Below are 20269 nucleotides of genomic sequence, written 5' to 3' on the forward strand. Positions count from 1 at the left end.
TAAAATCTTTTTGTGTGAATCTTTGCACTTTGAGTTGTTTGGTTGAATATATTTGATTCCATCACTTCACAGCCTTTCACAATCTATACCTTTTTTTCTTTGCTATAGCCGTCCACCTCTTCAGTGACCTCAGATGAAAAAGTGGACTACGTCCAAGTGGACAAAGAGAAGACTCAGGCCCTTCAGAACACCATGCAGGAGTGGACAGATGTGCGACAGTCAAGCGAGTCGACTAAAGGCATCAAGTCCTGATGATTTTCAAATGTGCACACTGAATGTGTCACTCGAAATGCTCTTATACTGTTACACCCTGATACAAACTGATTCACCGGTGACAAAATAGCGAATGATACACCAACTAAAGCCATAGATCCAGTTCGTTTGGTCTTTTGAGGACAAAAGACTCCACTGAACCACCTAGACTGTCTTGCCATGCATGTTAGACATGTTTCACTTTTCAAAGTGCAGTGCAACCAAACTTAGCTACTTACTCTCTCTCTCTGAGTGTGAGCGAAGAACGATAAGCAGTGAATATTTAAATCTAGTTGTAGATTATGCAATTTTTTACAATGTTAAAATACTTTCAACACATCTTAAAATTCAGAGACAGCTAGAAATCTATTTGTCGTTTGATTCCCCCAGGAAAGTGTAAACACTGTGACTCTATCAAAATAATGCTCTGTTTGTTTGAGCATCCTGACCAGCCTGACATAGTAACACTGGCTCGACCAATGCCATTAGTTTGGGGTGGGGCTGTCTGACCAATGGCATACAGGGGGAGTGTTCAGGAAACCTGTTTGAAACTCAACATTTTTATTGTTTAGTGTTATACAGTGTTGCAGTGTCTACAGTGTTATAAGGGGCAGAAATTCAAACAGAAGATTATCTGAAGTCATGGTGCTCTGGCTGCCAGTTTGAATTGCAGTTTGCCTGTTAATTCAGCGGAAGAAAGAAGGTCACTTTTTTTTCCAATTTTTTGAATCAAGAAATGTAGAAAAGGTTTGAAAGAGAGATCCTTGAAGCTTTTACATTTAAAAAATCAGTTCATATGAATATCAGCTTATATGTGAATGCAAACCCAGCCCTTTTTAAAGTAAACCAAACTCAGATCGTCTCAGGAGATGGTCTGTGTAATGATGTGTTGTAAATGCAAAGTTCACACGCAACCGCAAAGATGATCTTTTAAAAAAGGTTCACACAAAAATTCAACTTGTCATTTCACTCCAATTATGTTTCCTTTACTTGTATGTAACACAAAAGGAGATATTTAGCAAAATGACCAAGTGGCTCTTTTTCATACATTGGAAGTAGATGTTTTTTTTTTTAAAGGAGGTTGGATATTCTGCTGTATAAGACCTTTGTTGTTCTACATAGGGGTGTCGCAATATACTAGTATTAATAAAAATGAAATATGCATGTTACTACTCCACATACATTGCACCTTTAGGGGCCGTTCAAACAGAATGTGTCTTCACATCTAATAAACGAGATTTAGTGTTCAGGAATGGTTTTAAAAACAGCACAGCGCAGAATGCGAGGGTTTTGAGACATTATGCAATAACAGTTGCCATGCCAACTGACCATTCGCAAAGAGCTTAATCTAGCCTTAAAGCGTTAGTTCACCCAAAAATGAAAATTTGCTTGTTTTACTCGCCCTCGAAGCATCCTAGGTGTATATGGCTTTCTTCTTTCAGACGAATCCAGTCGAAGTTATATTAAAAATTGTACTGGCTATTCCAAGCTCTGTCATTGCAGTCAGCGGGTGTTGCAGTTGAACAGTCCTCAAGTCATCAAACAAAGCATGTGCATCCATAAAAAACGTGCCTCACACGGCTCTGGGGGGTGAATAAAGGCCTCCTGTAGTGAATCCATGTGTTTTTGTAAGAAAAATATCCATATAATAAACACTTTTCAGTCACATTTTCATTTTTGGGTGAACTAACCCTTTAACTACAAATCAGACAGCAGAGTAGATTAACTTCGGTGGACTTCAGATGGAAAAAAAAAGAAAATTCTGATGTTTATTCATGCTCATTTCAAAACAATGGAATGAATAAACATGTTCTGTGTGAACGCCCCCAAACATTGGTTGTCACCCATGAGGGAGTGTTTTTTTGTTAGACAGCCCAGTCTGGAGGAAGTGGCGATCAACAGTCAATTTTTTATTTATTTTTGTACGCTCTCTCTCTACCTCCCTACAATATTTTGAGTGATTCATTGCCCCAAAAAGAGAAAACACATTATAATATCACCATAATTAAAGTTAAAGTAAAAATCTGATATTCTGACAGCCTTAGGGCCCTTTCACACCAAGGACGATAACAATAACGATAACAGTAAATGAGAAAAATGAGAAACGATGCGAATCAAAGTCCACACCACAACTGTAATGATAACAGCACTGAAAAACAATATTGTTGGAATAACTTTCAAAACGTTTTATCCAGCTAATGAACTGTAAAAACATTGATAGCAAGTCAAAATCCACCCAACTTTAAAGAGCGTGAGTATTTAAATTGGCAGATGGCATTATTGGAGCATGCATTAATAAAAAATAGAACGTTATTGTGCGTTAGTCATAATAGTTTTCTTTATTGCTATCATTCTTGGTGTGAATGGGCCTTTAGTTCCACATAAGAAAAAGTCCTACAGGTTAAAGTTGACAACATAAGGATGAGTAAATGACAATGTTTTTTATTTTTATTTTTGGGTGAACTATTCCTTAAAGGTTCCAGAATGGTACCGGATCCCTGCATACCCCCCAAAGTAAGGACTTTTTAATAAGGCAATGTGTACTAACTAACAGACCTTCTCCTTTTAGCTTGACAGAGATGCACTTCAGAGCATTCAGTGGGCAGTCCTTTACTTCGCATGCAGTCTGAATAGGGATACTGTGACTCCTTTTCCCTAAACACATTGCTTCCCTGGCTGGCATTACAGAATAGCAACAAAAATAACAATAAATTATCTATTCATATACTAATAAAAACATACTGTTTGTTAATGCCATTATTGTGGTTTTGTCAGAGGGAATGTATAGATGGTTAAAATCGCTCACATTTATCAGCATTTTAAATGTTATACTTTGCTCTCAGAGCAGTTTGAATTACTTTACAGAGTTATTACAGCAAAAGGCGCCCCAAAATATAAACTGTTCCTAGTCTCAGCAGCTGTAGCTGTGAATCAGCCATGCTTTATGCCTGTTGAGATTAGCAAAGGATTCTTATACGGGCATGTTGTTTTTGTTATAGACACCTTACACGTTTAATGGGCTGGACTAGCTGTTTTCTGAACAATATTGGATGTGGGGCATAATGAAGGGGCACAGAAATTACACATTGGACAGTTAGACTGTGATGTAGTTTTTTTTGTTTGTTTTTTTGGTAAACAATGGTTCAGCTGTGGAGAGTTCTGTTAAAACACTGTTTTGTTGGACAACAGAGCCAATTATTTAGAAATTATTATGATGACATTTTCAGCAGCCTAAATGCGTGAGAATATAGAAGGTAAAGGAAATATGCTAAAAATGTAATTATATTTAAACATGTGCTTGCTCAAGTTTAGGGGTAAAAAGGCGCCATGTTCATTTTGAAATCAAAATAGCCCATTATTAATTTTTAATAAAGAAGACTGTAGAGTTTGAAATTTCACTCAGTATTTTATGGCGGGCTGGGACCTCCAAGTACTCCATTTCTAGCAGTAGCAAAGCTATTTTATTTGCCTTTGAACTCATCATTTCATATTCCAAAACCATTTTGTATTAAGTTAGTTTAAACTTTACATATGAAGTTGTAAGTAGTAGTCTGGACTTGTTAAATAAACCTTGTGTAGATTGTCTTGTTAGATCCAAATCCTTTCATGTGTTCAGTGGATTATTTAAAAATGTGCTTTACAAGACTGCCATTATTTTATGATGTTAAACTTTGTGGGACATTTAGTGGCACTGGTATTGGCCTCACCGGTTCATTAACGTTTAAGTGAACTTACAGGCTAAAATTGGTTTCTTAATGTCTTTTTCTATTCTGAACATATGTAATGTATTGTTATGGGAGAGTACTAGTAAATGAATATTATACTTGTGTGTGAGCTGTAGTAGAATTTATGCTGTAGTTTGTTAAGGGGTCAAAGCGGGGCAGATGAGAAAAACAAATTTGACAAATGTCATTAATCGAGTGGATTTTTCTGGAAAGCATTTCTGTTCAACTCTTGGTCGCTTGTGAATTAATTTATTAATTTATTATGTGTTTTGCAGGTGGATGAAAGATGTACAAAGAATGAACTTGTGGCTCTACTAACATTAATTTATGCTATGTGTGCTGATTTTGTGAAGCAATATGCCAAGCAAAGCCAGTAAATTGGTCAAATGTGGTACATTTGAGATGTCTGTCCTTTGTCGTGATGTTCTATGAAATTCAATTGCAAAAAAATTAAAACCCATTTTATTAAACCGTGTAAAAAATTATAGTTAATTAATTCTCTTTTAAAATGAGATCTGCTATCTGTATACAGTAGCTTAGGTTTCTTAGAAACCTTATTGCTTTTGTTCTTCAACAGTACACAAAATAAGACTGGCCAAATCATACAGACTAATTAAACTTATGATCAATATCTGTTAGCTTGAAAAGTTGTAGTTGCAAGAAAATCTAGAATTTCCTACTGTTACATCATTGCTCTTATCACGTCAATACAATCATTCTGAAAAGATGCTAAGGGAGCATGAGACCATACTGATGTGTATGTCATTACTATAGCAACTGATGTAGATACTGGAAACTGACTACACTCTCTCAACAAACTGATCCAATTTCATCACTCGACTGATAACAGCACGAACAGTCAGTCCCAAAGATCTGTGATCCACTGTGTGAACAAAGCCAGTCACTGAGACCTAGTTTACTTGACCATAATTCACAAAGTTTTACACTTCAGAAGTGCTGATTAGTGATTATCAGAGCCAACAGTCATGCAACACTTTCAAGTTTCGAGTTTAGCATGCTAATATCCATGTTAATGTGTTTGGTCTTGGTGGAATAGATCTGCTACACTGCTGCTGCGGCAGAGCGAGCACAGAGACTTGCTACTGACAATACTTTCACAGATATGTAGGAAGTACTGCTGCCCCCATATAACATACATGAAATTACTCCACAGCAGATCTATACAGGTGGAGCTGGGGAAGGGGAAGGGTTTCCGCAACAGATACAGCGAGCACAAGCCAAGTATCTGACTGTTGAGCAGCAAGCTCATTAGCTGCTGATATGAAAAGAAAACAATCTAACAAAAAGTCTACGGTTGTGGGTTGCGAAACACTGGAATATACTACAATAGTTATGTTTCAATCCAATTTGTGAAATTAATTCATTTTAATGAATTAAAGAAAATTGACAATTGGAATATTAAAACAACACTTTCCAAATACTGTAGCATTTTCATTCAGTGTGTACAAAAGAAATTGAATAAAAATAGAGATTAAAGTTGAAAAGTAGCCAATACACTCTCATGGCAGATTGTAAGTATTTTATGCTTTGGCGAATTGGTGGCTAAACCCTATGAATTCATACAATCTCATTTGTGCGGTTTTGTACGATCTGCTGTCTGTCAGTTTGTTGTCCTGAGGCAGTCCAGTGCTGTTGTGATGAGTAACAGACTGACACCATGACAGTGCAGAGAATGGGCCACTCCCTGTGACTCCTGCAGTCTGAACATCCCCAAACCCCACTGACCCCTACTGGCAAAGGCTGGAATGACTCACTTGGTATTGTATTAGATCTTTAGATAATGTTATTGAGTGAGTTTTGTGCAAAATGTCTCAACATTTGGCATTGTGATAAAATAATGAGTAAAATATTGCTTTGGGCCATTTGTCACTTTGGAAACCGTGTACTACATACTGCAGAAATAGTAAGTACTCTTTTAATTAAAGAACATATTTGCTGCTGTTACATCTTACGGTTGACAATGAAGACATGATACAACGCCCAGTTTTTGTTTAATGTTCTTTTCAGTCATTATTTACAGCATGAACTCATATCCTGTATGGATATATGACTTTCTTTGATGGTCTACACACACACACACACACACACACACACACACAAAGACATTTTGAATGACGTTGAAATAAAAATAAATAAACAAAACTTTTTTATTATTATTATTTTTGTTCCACAGATCTAAAAAAAAAAAATTCTTAAAGGCTTGGAACAATATGAGGGAAAGTAAATGATGACACTATTTTTTTATTTTTAAGTGAACTATCTCTTTATCTCTCCATCTCAGGTATTAATGGACCCTACTTTAACTTTCATTATATGGATAAGAGCTGTGTTTACATTCTGACAAACATTTAATTTTGTGTTCCACAGAAAAAAGAAAAAGTCATATGGGTTTAAAATGACATGAGGGTGAGTAAATAATATTATTATTATTTTATTATTATTATTATTATTTTTGTAACTTTTTTCTTCTCCTTTTTGTGTGTGTGTGTGTGTGTGTGTGTGTGTGAGAGATGTGTGTGGTGTGTGTGTGTGTGTGTGTGTGTGTGTGTGTGTTTTGTGTGACATGCTGAGGACAGTTTATTTCCTTCAAAAGATATCTGCTGTCCTCGTGTGGCTATACGAGGAAACACAACCACTTCTCACCAGCCACTTTATCTAGTGATAGAATGTATAAAGAAAAATTACACTTTAGAGTTGAACTAGAATTAAACTGCAGGTCTCGTCTGGCCAGAGGAGAACGGCACACTATTTTGACACTATTTCCTTATTTTATTATTATTATTACTGTTTTATTAAAGCTGCTTTGACACAATCTGCATGGTAAAAAAGTGCTATATAAATATCAGTGACTTGAGAGGCAGGTAATCACTTGTATTAATCAGGTTGAAAGTGGGACATTTCAAGTCCAGTATTCATACCTCTCACATTGTACCTGGACGTGGCTCCTATAAGCACACATTTCAAGTTTGTGGATCCATTAAAATCAGCACCCACTGTGGTGTTTAACAAAGCCACATAAATAAGTGCTTTGAAGAATTGGCAACTGGAACAGGTTGCCTTGCTCTGCGTAACAATAAATAGTCCAATGGCAATCAAAAATAGCCCAAAACTATCCCAGCATTTTGTTAGATTACATACATTTTGTAACTTAATCTAATTACTTTATAATATACTCGAAAACTAGTGAGGTATGTAATGCAAAGGGTCCTCTAGAGAAAAATGACATCCACCAAACACTTGGTTTTCCTCTGCATTTTATTTTTAACAACATCTGTTTTCCACAATATTTCTCAAAAAAAAATAAAAAATAAACTGATGCTCAAGTTTCTTAATGGTAATACCAAATAAAAAAGAAAAGATCTTTAAACAAAATAAGATTTATTTTTTTATTTTTTTTGAAAATCCTGTTCAAAAGTTTACACACCCTTCTCTAAATTGTGTTTCCTCTTGAGCATCACTAAATGTTTTCACTTTTGTAATAGTTGCGTATGAGTCATTGTTGGAAAGGTGTCAAATATGCAGATGCTGGGAAACCAAAGAATGTGCAGGACCTGGAGGATTTTTCTGAACAACAGTTGGCTGAACTGCTCGGGACAAAAAAGGGAGTCACAGACAACTATCACAAAACATAAAAACAGTTGTGGATCATCCAGATAATGACAGACAAGATTATATAAATTTTTGAATTGGGCAACTTTTATATAATATAATGTATAAATTAGTTTTGTGGAGTATAAGTAGACATCTGCTATGTGAAATAGCTTATTCAGAACTAAATACTGTAGATCCCTCATATTTTATTAATTTGTTTTACAATTTTGCTCATTCTGCATGGGGTATGGAACTTATGAGCAGAACTGTAGCTTAGGATGCTTTTGCAGAGAATCAGAGTTGATGAATCACCAGTTGCTTACATTAATTGCCGTTATGTTTAAATAAAATAAATGACATTAAAATTAACAGTAATCACTTTGGTAATCTAAAATACTTTTCAGATTTAACTATATAATTTGATTACCACCCATTTAAAATGTAACTATACACACATTTATATTATACAGAACATACTTTTTAAAAGGGTTAGTTTACCCAAAAATGAAAATTAGCCCATGATTTACCTTTAATGCAGGTGTATATGGCTTTCTTCTTTCAGACGAATCCAAACGAATTTATATAAAAAAAAATGTCCTGGCTCTTTCAAGCTTTATAATAGCAGTAGGCGGTTGTTTTTGTTCAACAATCCAAAAGAAGTCCAATAAAGCACATCCATCCATAATAAAAAGGGCCTTCTGTATAAAGGCCTCTTGTAGCAAATCGATGCATTTTTGTAAAAAAAAATATCCAGTTTTAAGAAAAATAAACAGTTTTCTCTAGCTTACCTCTCTCTTCCGACTAAAATAGTATGCGGTAATAACGTATTGAGTGTAAAGTATAATTTTAATTCAAAATATATCTGCAAGCAGTAATTACAGGGCCAAGCACTCCAGCGGCAAATTGAGGAGCTAAGCATGTCATGGAGCATCAGACCAAATGCAACGAGTAATAAAAGCAACTTTAGGATTGTAATTGAAATGACTGAAAAATCATAAATACAACCACTAGTAATATGATTAAATGGCGTAAGATGATTTGACTCGATTTTGATGAAAATCGGACCAACGGTTGAAGAGGAGTGCAAAAAAGTAGTTTTACAACATAAATCAAAATGGCCATCAGGAAGTCCGGCTTATTATGACATAATTGATATGTATGTTGTCGGCATGACCCAAGGAATATTTTGAGTTTCATTACAATAGGTCAATGCAATCCAAAGTTATTAGCATTTTAGAAAATTTCATAATTAGGAATTAATGAATGGTTTATTACTCTAGACCAATAGGTGGCGCTGTTACCAAATGAATGTGGCATGATCAGTTTGAGGTGATAATGCCACATACAAAATTTGGTGTAAATATGTCAAACCTTTGCAGAGATAGATGCATTTTGGCATCTTTCCAACAAATTCGTTGATGCGCTAAATGAAAACCGTTTCGTATATCGACACGAAATCCATAACTTTTTGTCAGCTTGGTCTGAAGATGATCTGAGTCAAATTTTGTGAAAACGTTCTAGGAGGAGTTCGAAAAAGTAGGTTTTCAACATGAATCAAAATGCCGGACAGGAAGTTTGGCCAATTGTGGCATAATTGGTAGCGATGTTCTCAGCATGACCCAAAGAATATAGGGAGTCCACTTTCATTTCAATAGTCACATTTTTTCAAACATTATTAGCATTTTTGTAAATTTCTTTATAGCTTTTGACCACAAGGTTGCACTGTGCCCAAACTTTTTGAGTACCATCAGGGCATGGTGCCAAAGATTTTTGTAATTAGTTTCGTAACAATACACTAACGCGTTTGTAAAATACAGCATTTTAAAACATAATTCGAAGTGGACGACGCTCAAAATGGCTGACATGGGAAAATTGGATATCATTCGACTCAGCATGATGCACCCAATCTAAAGAGACCGGTTTTGTGATTTTTGGTTTTGGTGATTTTTTTCAAACCATTCAGAAGTTAAGCAAAAATATGAATTTTTCGTATCTCTTGAACACTAGGGGGCCCTGCTCCGAACCACTGCAGGTAGCCTCAAGTCATGCTTGTTATACGCCAAACCGTTGTGGAGATATAGCCTGATTGATTTAAAGTCTGATTGAAAACGAGATGATGCATCTCAAGGGTTTTATCCCAAATAATACATTTGCTGTATGCGATTTCGGACGCAAGTGGCGAGTCTTCATCTTTCAATGACCCCCCATGCGCATATCGACACCTACTGGACTGTTGTGAAATCATCATTATTTCCTCGGATTTCCCTTTTCTTTTGCATCTGTTTCTTTCCAGTGGTGTGCACTAAAAATTAAGCAGTTCACCTAGACATACTAACAGCTGCACAGCTATAACCCTCACAGACACAATCGTGGAAAATCTACCTACAACTGACTAATGTGTTTACTGTAGCTTTAAGAGTTCAGATTGCTCTAACAGCTGATGCCGTAAGCAGACGGTGACTTGCGAATAACTTGCATAGTGAATACTTGGCATTACCTTTAAATGATCGTGCATGTGCCATAAACAATACGAAAATAAAGACCGCAGCATGCTGAAGGGATGCGTGCGAAGAACATGTTCAGTCGACTGTCCTGTGAGGAGCTGCCTACTGCAGCATTAGAGTTACAGAGGAAACCGTGCTGAGACCAGGGTTATTTTGGATTTGTTCAGTGTTATTACTGCAATCTACTTCATTTTGAGCGAACTGCACCTGAATTACAAAATAAGGTCATTTTCACAAAAGGTAAGTGTATTGTTCACAGATGTAACAAATAGGCAACATTCAGTACAGCAATAATGTAACAAAATATGTATACTAATACAAATACTACATCTTTAATTATGTTTATTAAATGTGATTGCATATCCTTTTTAGCAAGGTTTAGTAGAAGGCAAATATATTGGTGCAATGAGGTTATGACGTCATACAGTATATCCATTGTACTGCGTCATAATTCCTTTCTTACAAAATAATAATAATATTAATAATAGTCTACTGCATGTGACTGACTTCGGATGCATTAAATGTTTAATTCCCAATGCGCATGTGTATTTTATTTCTTGGATATTAAACAAACTGTATGTTTCTTCAATAATTATTTAAAAAAAAAAACGTTTTTAAAAGTTAGTGAAAGTATCACAATTGTTCACAATTGTAACCAGTGGGACAATTCATAGTTAAGTCACTCAGTAGGCTCAGTAAATTGCAAACAGTAACGCAGTGGTTCTCAAGCCGCAGCCCGTCACGAATGCAAATGCGGCCCACCATGCTGAACACACACACACACAAAAATAACTTTCAGTTTTAAAGTTCATTTTAGTTTTTATATTAATTAAAAAATGTACTAAACAAATATAAGATATAATGTTTTTATGTAAAATAATTTAGTTTTTTTTATATATTATTTTCAGACATGAGCAGACCTGTAGCTACTCACAAAGCTAATTAACGAACACTTACAAGTGCGCACTTTGGCAGAATTCAATTCAAATAGTCATCAGCAGCCATTAGTTCAGTAAAATTGAGCATCAGAATGGACACATTTGTTATTAAGGGAGAAAAACGAAATGTGGAAAATGCCAGCGAAGGAACACATACAAGAGCAGTCACAGAAGTGAAGGTATGAGTGCTGGACTTTCGGCATCAACTTTGGGTTTGCCCCGCCACTCACTTGAAGATGGTCAGCCCGTCTTTTTTCCCCTCTTCTCCCAAAACAGCTTATACTGCTGTTTCAGTTATATTAAAATAGTCCAGTTTTGTATGTAATGGCAAATCGATTATATTTCATTTCGTTTTTTTTAAGTTATTACAAAAACTTTTGGAGCATTTTTTGGTCGTTAAAAATAAGTTTTTGTTTTTTAAAGTAAGACCAAGCGGCCAGCAGCAGACAGTGAGCTGATCATAGCCTATGTTTGATCCATTTAGACTTCTCAAATCATCACGACTTGCCTAAAATAAAATCTATAGATATGCATCAGCTCAAACAAATACTAATGTTTTAACGATAAACCTAGATAAATGTGCACTATATCAATAGTTTGTGCGGAGAGTGCAAGCTCAAGCACGCTTTGCAGGACATGGAGGCAACAGCCATCACTTGCAATTTTATTTATTTATTTATTTATTTTTTTGAGTAATACATCATTTGTTACTGTAAAGGGTCTACTTTTATTTGTGTGCACTCACAATATCAACAAAATGTTGTCCTTCTATAAAATAAAGAAAACAAACAGGGTGAGCTTTCTGCCGTCTGGTCTTGAACTGGAGCATTACTAAAATGAGCCGAAACTGAGCGAATACATGCCTTATAGACATGATAAATATATCTATAGAAAACTTTACATTACTACTTAATGAAATAAAACAAATCAAAAACAAAAACTCGTTCGTTATAATTATAATCCGTAAAGATGCACTTTTCTCTAAAGGCGCGTCTGAGGAGATGGCGAGTCAGGATCAGCAACTTTATCCTTGTGACACAGACTCAGAAAGCACTAGTTTATTAGTAAATAATTCAAATATCTCCTTACTATTTCCCCCTGACACATTCATGGTAATTACGTTTGCCGTGCTTTGCAGCAAGCTTGAGCCTATTGCGTGTATTTGAACGCAGAACTGTTCAGCTGTGCTGACGGCACATGGATATTTGATATTTGGATCAACATAATATACAACATTTAATAAACAACACGCCACTAAACAAACCACTCTTCCGTGCGCGTCTTACAGACTGCAACTTCCAATCGCAACTTCATTATGCTGTTACTCCTTTCTAGCCGAATTTCACAAAGTTGTTCAGCTCCCGACAGCATCAGGTGTTTTAGTAATGGTGAGTATAATTATTTATTTATTTATTTATTTCAATGATTGTAATCGATTATAGGCTATATCATAATATTTAGGCTATAATAGGCTATTATAGCTAAATCTAGTTGGTTTGTATTGGTGACATAATATGTAAATGATATGCTTGCGGCTGTGAGACGTGCACTTGGATCATAGTGAGGCCCAGTGGAAAAAAAGGTTGAGAACCACTGTAACGTAACATAATTTCAAAGTTTTTTAACCGTAATGGGGAAAATACAATGTTTAAATTCTACAGTAAGGTTGGGTAAGATGACCCCACACCTTAATTTTTTTCTCTTGACCAGGCACAATATCTAATTTCAGCACTTTTGATGTATGGATACCCTATTTTTAGATCTAAAGTTAAAAGAGTTATTTCCATGAATTAGATGTGCATTTCAGACATCTTTGCTTTCATTAAACCTATAGGTTCATTCATTAAGCATTATTATTTCTATACAATGTGTTATCATTTGTGACCCTGGACCACAAAACCAGTCATGAGTAGCATGGGTATATTTGTAGCATAAAATACATTGCATGGGTCAAAATCATCCATTTTTCTTTAATGCCAAAATTCATTAGGGGTAGGCTATTAAGTAAAAAGATCATGTTCCATGAAGATATTTTGTTAAAGTCCTACCCTAAATAGACTATATCAACACGTAATTTTTGATTAGTAGCTAATATGCATTGCTAAGGACTTCATTTGGACACCTTTAAAGGTGATTTTCTCAATATTTCGATTTTTTTGCACCCTCAGATCCCAGATTTTCAAATAGTTGTATCTCGGCCAAATATTGTGCTATCCTAACAAACCGTACATCAATGGAAAGCTTATTTAGGCTAATTCAGCTGTCAGATATAGGCCTATATAAATCTAAATTTCAAAAAATTGACCCTTATGACTGGTTTTGTGGTCCAGGCCAGGGTCACATTTGTAGTTGCAGTGCAGTTCGAGTTGTCTGCCTGCACATCAAGTGCATTACACCAGAGAACTTCAACTCCCAGCATGCATGGCGCTCAGCCAGAGTCAAAAATCCGCAACTACACAAACACATGAAGCTTACACATTCATCGATGCGCTCTTAAGAAGGCGTTATCATGGAAGGAGCTGCGTTTGTGACATTCTATTCCTTTTTTTTTCTTCCAGAGTCCTTCTCTTAAAACACTGCGACAAAGCCATTGGCTTAATACCACGAGCCGATTATTAAACCGCATCGATACCTCGCCGCACTGGGAGGAGGAGGCGGGTCCGAGAGCAAAACACGGCCACACGAAGCTTATAGCGCACAGGATGGGATGATTCTTTGAGACTGAGACCGAAGGGGTCAGAGTATATCAATGAATTTCCAATGCGGAGGATTTTCTTCGGAAGATAACGGTACTTTATAGCGTAATGCTCCACGCGGACTGATCGATGAATGTCTGCGAATGAGAATAAACGCAGTTTGGCTGAAAAGCAATGGCAACCGGTCACGACCCGTGGTAAGTTAAGATGAATTAGTGTAACTTAGTTACCGGTTTGATGTTGTTTATGACTTAATAAGACCGTTAACTCTCTAAACCATACAATACTCTATATATTTTTTTATAAACAACAAATTCAATCAAACATTTAACCAGTTAAACTTATTATCTAATAAACTGGTAGCATGTGAATTGTCACTAGATAGTGTGCATGGTCCATATTATGCCCCACCCTAGCACACAAATAGGATGATACAGTCAGTGACCCTGTGGGACTTTCATTAGTTGCCTGACAACAGGTCAAGCTGTAAACCTAGAGAGATATGTCACTATTGTTCTTGTATAGTAAAATGTCATAATGTGTCAGCTGGGCAAAATACATATCCCTCCAAGCTCTGGCTTTTAGAAGACATGATGTCTGCATCTGGATACAGCTCAAACTTGATAGCCCCTAATAAGTGTAATTTGATTTTTAACTGCAGAGGTGACGTAGCAGGATCCATGCATTTCTGGTAGGGTTTGTTGTGCATGAAAGTAACATCAGTCAAGGGCAAGGCCATTTAAAAGCAAAAGCATCCTCGAAGACAAAATGTTTATTTTCAGTAAAAGAACTAAAATAAAGAGATCTTTGTAATCTTGTGTTGTTTGTCTGACCCACATTTAATTGGAATGAAAATGACTCACATGTGTCTATTTTCTTTAGTATTATTATTATTATGATGATGATGATGGTGTTCTTATGCAAGTTATTCTTTATTGATTGTCCCGGTTCATATTTCATTTTGAAAAAATAGCCAGGACCATTAAAATTGTATGCACTGTAACATTGACTTTATTATTTTCATTAGATTCTCTCTGCTGTAATTATGCATATTTGCATGATACTGTCATATTACAGTATTGATAGATAGATATTTTTACTGTAATGAACTGTACTTTATTTTCATGAAGACAATGTCATAATGCAAAAAATATTAAAACTAAAAAAAATGGCCTGAACATGTTCAATAAGGTCTACATAGATTCAAAACATTGACTTAACAAAATCTTTTAAGGTCTTCTGAGATTCAAGCCTGTGAATAGTTAAAGGTTGTGCTTTGTGATTTTAGGTCTCCATGGGTGATAGTCTGTCATGACTATCTAGGCAAGAGGGTCTTCCAGGTTCCCCCATCTACAGTGATCAGGTACATCAAGACCCTGATCTACCAAGAAACAGATTATCCTGTGTCTCAGCAGCAGCTGTTTCACAATGGAAAACTGGTGAGCTGAAACTTTGTAACATTTTTCAGTATATAATTTATATACAGTAAAAAAAAAAAAAAAAAAAATCTGTTGGGGGATTCTTTGAAGAGAGTCTCCAAATGAAGAACATCACCTCACATCGCCTTCTCCATGTGATCAGAATCAGCCCCCTGAAATACACAGGTTTATAATCCACCTAAAGAAACTGATTTGGATACTGGGCAGAGCCCAGATTGTTTAAATGTTCTCTATTGTGTTGTAATCGGTGTGCAGCCCAGGGTAAGAGCTCATGATAGTTTCCAGTGTTGTGCAGTGTATACACAGCCAAATCCACAGTGATGTTTGTGCTTTTAAACAGTACAGATAACAACAAATTGCACATAAATAAAATCTGTTAGCATTTTCCTTTACTGTATATTGTGGTTTTTACTTTTCTTTTTTCTAGATGCTTTTTAACAGATTGGAGCTTTCCCATGCAAAGCTGCAGTGCTATGTATGTAGATGCTCAGACATGTTCTGTTGCAGTTGTAGTGTGCAGTTTCCCATCTTTTCAGATCTATGTTATGAAGGATGCGTGACAGTCTGTCATATTTTACCGTACAGCATCATTCCACCATTGTAGACACCTCTTGCCACTTCAAAATGGCAAAAGTGCACTTGACTGCACTGTGCATTTGGATATATAGGAGGTTATTATGTGCTTATTTGATGAAATGCTGCTATCATGATCCATATATCACATATATGTCACATCTATATATAGTAATCGTAAACAAACATCTGACTTATTTTAATATTGCAAAAAAGGTTCAGTAATAGTAGCGAGATAATTATTCAGTCACATGATATGTCTCACAGTATCAAAGTGACATCAGTGTTTTGATGCACATCTAGGATTTGTTTTATACCCATTTTGGAAAGGTTTTGGTATTCCCATCCAGCATTTTTTATGTGATATCCAAGAATTGTCCTTAAAATATGTGGATGGAAACCTGGCTAACAACTTCCAAACGTATAGCCTAGTTATATACTGATCAGAGGGAGTGCATTAATTCTCTTGTAAATGGAAACATCACAATCCAAATAAGCTTGGGGTTAAAATAAATAGTTTTTAACTTTTCCTGTGACCAGGTTAGGCCTCGGAGCCTTTCTCTTAGCTTGAAGCGGGAAGCGTCCCTGAATGACGAGAGCAGGTGGGAGATTATTTCTCTACTCTAAGTGTGTCAGACTCAGAAAATAGCCTGGAGAAAGGCAGCTCTCAGATCTCAGCTAGCATTCATACATACAACCCCAGAGGACCGGACCGTACAGTCAGGCCCAAATTACTTTAGAGGTGTGCCAGTGTTATGTATCTGTGCATACAGTCATGACCATCAGTCTTGGCATCAGTCCAGCGTCTCTAATAAGTTTAGGAATTTTTGCTTTTGGTAATTCTCCATGGATATGCCATGACAAGTTGGTTTCTTCCAAATCTCCTCCTAAGGCATTCCATCCTTTTTTTTTTTCTTATCCAAGGACGATGAACTGTATTAAAATGTGACACTTCTGATAAATGACCCATTGTTCTGAGTGTGTTATCAACAAAACTCTGATAAAAAAAGATTTCTTACACAGTTGTCAGATATAACATGAACACAATGAATGAACTCTACTCCTTGTCCAAATCAGGCTGGATCTATGGGGGTGCTAAGCACCCTCAAACAAAAGCAAGAGCACTAATAGCTGAAGCTGTTATAACAGCATATTGGCATATTCGGTCCAGTGTGATCCACTATTTGTGTTTGAGCTCTGGACTGGAGAGCTTCAAATGTTTCAGTTTACAACTTGTTTTTGCTGCATTTTTGTAACCAATAGCAGACATATCTGTTAGCAAGCTAACCAATTATTCCAGTAGGTTAGCATCTTTCATACGCTCTAATATTTAATAAAAGGCTAATATACAGATCACTGCACATACCGTAAGATGTGAAAGAAAAGAAGAATATATATATATATTATAAGGAAATAATTTTCATCACTTATTAATTCTTGGCCATGTTGTACTACATGTTTCCTTTTTAATTATTATTATTATTATTTTTTTTGTCGTATGTGAGGTTCTGTATTAAAAAAAAAACAATTGATTATTTTACAAAATTTGTTTGCTGGTTTGTCAGTCATTAAATTATTTTGATTATATTGACTGAATTGTAAATGTTATATAATAATATATTATAATATTGAATAAAATTGGCTTTCTTACACTAAATCATATTGTCTTGTTTACAAATATGGGTAGTTGACATATAACATGTCCATACATGTTCCATTGCTAAGTCTACTAGACATTTCATGTCAACTGGTCAGATTTCTTAATGTCTTCTTAAAAAACAAGATCATTTACCCTTGAAGCCCAGGGCTCTGATTTGCCGGGTAGTTTTTCATCTGGTCTCTGCATGCGCTTGATCAGTGTGTGTTAGCAGAAGTGCTGATCAATGTGTGTTAGAAGCTGATTCCTCCGTGAATAGCTGAAGACAGCAGTCTCTGTCTGAACAGGCACAATCTCAGCCCTGAAAAATCAATCTCTTAATAAACCAAAAACGGTGGTATATCTCAGTGAATTATGGGTAAGCCATGTGGACAGCTTAATGCAGTTTACAGAGATGCATTGCGTACTAAGAGGTTAATGGATAGACGGTGAAAAACTTTGGTTTGGACCAGAAAGAAACAACCCAGAATTGTCTTCATTAAATGCCCTAAGAATAAACTACAGTAAACTACATTGTAAAAAAATATATTTTTAGTAAATAGTTGTTAATAAAACATGGATCGTAGTAGCATGTTTTGCAAGAAAATACTATTTCAGTCTTTCTTAAAAAAAACAAAAAAAACAAAATGTGTTACTTGTAATTATTTGTCAAATTTGCTAAATTGATTTCTGAGTAAAGCCTACAGAATTAATTTTTTTGTTTCACATTTTCTGAAGACATTGAAGTGACCTTTAAAGCTGCAATCCGTAACTTTTGGTGCTCTAACGGTTCTAAACAGAACTGCATTCGTCTTGCAGGAAAACACTGTAGCCGGAGCTACTTCTCTCTGTTTATGTCTATGATGAATCACGCAGGTTACTCTGCAGTGGTTCCTACCAGAACCAGTCTAATATAGTCAGAATAAAAATAAAAAAACGTATTATAGGGGTACCGTAGTGATTCAGGATAAGCCAAAAACAAGGCTTGGAAAATGGATTCATGATGTACTCGCTTATTATGTACATTTTGTAAACTTTGAACACAAAAAATCACAGACTGCAGCTTTAACTAAACACTATTTGTTTTTCCTTCTTGTATTTTTCCTTCTTGTATAGCTTCATGATGGGGTTGAGATTGGAAGCTTGGTGCCACACGGGAGCCATGAAATAATCATGACGTTGCATGGACAAGGCCCGAGAGGAGGAGGTGGGACAGTTTAGGGACACTTTATTAATCAAGTATGACTGGTGCTTCAATTTCTGACATTCTCTTACATGAAAATCTACAGGATAACATTTAAATACATTTTAAAACAAGTATGTGGAGACCCACCTGTAGTTTGCAAGTTAAACCTCTTCAGCTATTCACTCATTACTAGCAGATAAATAAAATCTAACCTGTTCAAAAAGCTAGGTCTATAAAGAAATTAAGTCTGATGTGGACAAAGCTCACAGTTTAACCCCACTGACCTTTAGGATGAATTGAATGTTTTCAAAGAACTGTTGATCCAGTTCACAAAATCAGTCTGAATTATTTATGAAGCGGAATTTAAAAAAAAAAAAAAAAATTCAGGCAGAGGGTCAGAATAAGTTTTGAAAATTATCTGTCTGCATATATATTTGTTTTTGGGGATTTTTTTGTGCAAAAAAATGTTAACATTATAAGTAAACTACAAGGATCATATTAAAAATAATTGTAAAAAAATCAGTCATGACACCTTTAAAAAAAGTACATTGTGCCAAAGTTTTTCAGGTTTGGAAAGATTTAAGGATAAAAAAAATATGACTTTTTTTTTTAAGGGGTGAACTATCACATATTTTGGAGTGATGTTCTTGTATCCACTCAACTTTGGTGGTGTAATTTTATAGTTTTGCATTACTGTGTGTGAAAGTTGCTTATGCTGCGTTTCTCAGTATTTGCTCTTTTGCAGGGAGGTTCGGTCAGACTACGCCACCTTTGGTCGATTTTTTGAAAGATATTTTGAGAAGATATCCAGAGGGTGGACAAATTCTAAAAGTAAGAATATATGTTATATAAAAAAAAAAGTTTTTAGTAATCATGTGGTCTGCCTTCTTGGCCAGGTCTCCCTTGAAAATGAGATTTAAATCTCAAGAGACACCTTGTATAAATAAAGTTGAAATAACTAGGTATAAAAAAAGCATTTATGCTGTTTGTTTGTAGTTTAATAGGGAATGTATCATGAATTTTATAAAAGATGTCGCAGTCAGAAGTAATGCTGAAACCTTTGGCTATGTTTAAAAAAAGAGGATGGATATTATGAAGCAATAAAATATTGTGCCCAGTGATTGAGGGAACACATATTGAGACCTTTTTTTAGTAAATAACATATATTAACAATACTGTATATGAGAATTTATGTCAACGACTGTATGATTTGCCTGTAATGCAGGAGCTGATTCAGAATGCAGAGGATGCTGGGGCCACTGAGGTCAGGTTCATGTATGATGAGACGGAGTATGGAGTGGAATCACTGTGGTCACATGATATGGCTCAGTATCAGGGTAATCAGAGTATGCTGATCGATTGCAGCATGTCCCTTCTAATGTTCAATATAAGTCCTGGCAATATGCAAGAAACCGAATTAATAGTAAAAAAGGTTAGTAGTCTTGAAATACACTGTTACATTGAAACATGATGTTTTTTTTTTTTTTTTTTTACAGGAACAGCGTTGTATGTCTATAATGATGCCGTCTTCACCACAGAAGACTGGAATGGTATCCAGGAGATTGCACGGAGTAGAAAAAGAGAGGACCCTCTTAAAGTGGGAAGATTTGGTATTGGATTTAACTCTGTCTACCACATAACAGGTGAGAAACGAGTATGTTATGATAGTTGATGAATAAAACTTTCTTTTATCAACATCAAGATTTTA

General features: G+C 35.6%; 2 protein-coding genes across 2 annotated transcripts in view; both read left to right on the forward strand.

The window, feature by feature from the left end:
* LOC109068363 (GRB2-associated-binding protein 2-like) overlaps positions 1-4365 on the forward strand; it is a 69470-nt gene extending 65105 nt beyond the window's left edge. The window contains exon 10 of the mRNA XM_042739136.1: positions 109-4365. Coding sequence (XP_042595070.1) covers positions 109-252 — 144 coding nt within the window. The 3' untranslated portion in view covers positions 253-4365. The remainder of the gene's footprint in view (positions 1-108) is intronic.
* A 5631-nt stretch (positions 4366-9996) lies between these two features.
* The window catches only part of LOC109073595 (sacsin-like), a 38789-nt gene continuing 28516 nt past the window's right edge, over positions 9997-20269 (forward strand). The window contains exons 1-7 of the mRNA XM_042739138.1: positions 9997-10333; positions 13590-13924; positions 15016-15166; positions 18492-18582; positions 19307-19392; positions 19787-19898; positions 20058-20204. Of these exons, the coding sequence (XP_042595072.1) occupies positions 13902-13924; positions 15016-15166; positions 18492-18582; positions 19307-19392; positions 19787-19898; positions 20058-20204 (610 nt within the window). The 5' untranslated portion in view covers positions 9997-10333; positions 13590-13901. The remainder of the gene's footprint in view (positions 10334-13589; positions 13925-15015; positions 15167-18491; positions 18583-19306; positions 19393-19786; positions 19899-20057; positions 20205-20269) is intronic.

The sequence above is a fragment of the Cyprinus carpio genome, chromosome B15 (assembly GCF_018340385.1).
Source record: "Cyprinus carpio isolate SPL01 chromosome B15, ASM1834038v1, whole genome shotgun sequence".
Classification (NCBI taxonomy): domain Eukaryota; kingdom Metazoa; phylum Chordata; class Actinopteri; order Cypriniformes; family Cyprinidae; genus Cyprinus; species Cyprinus carpio.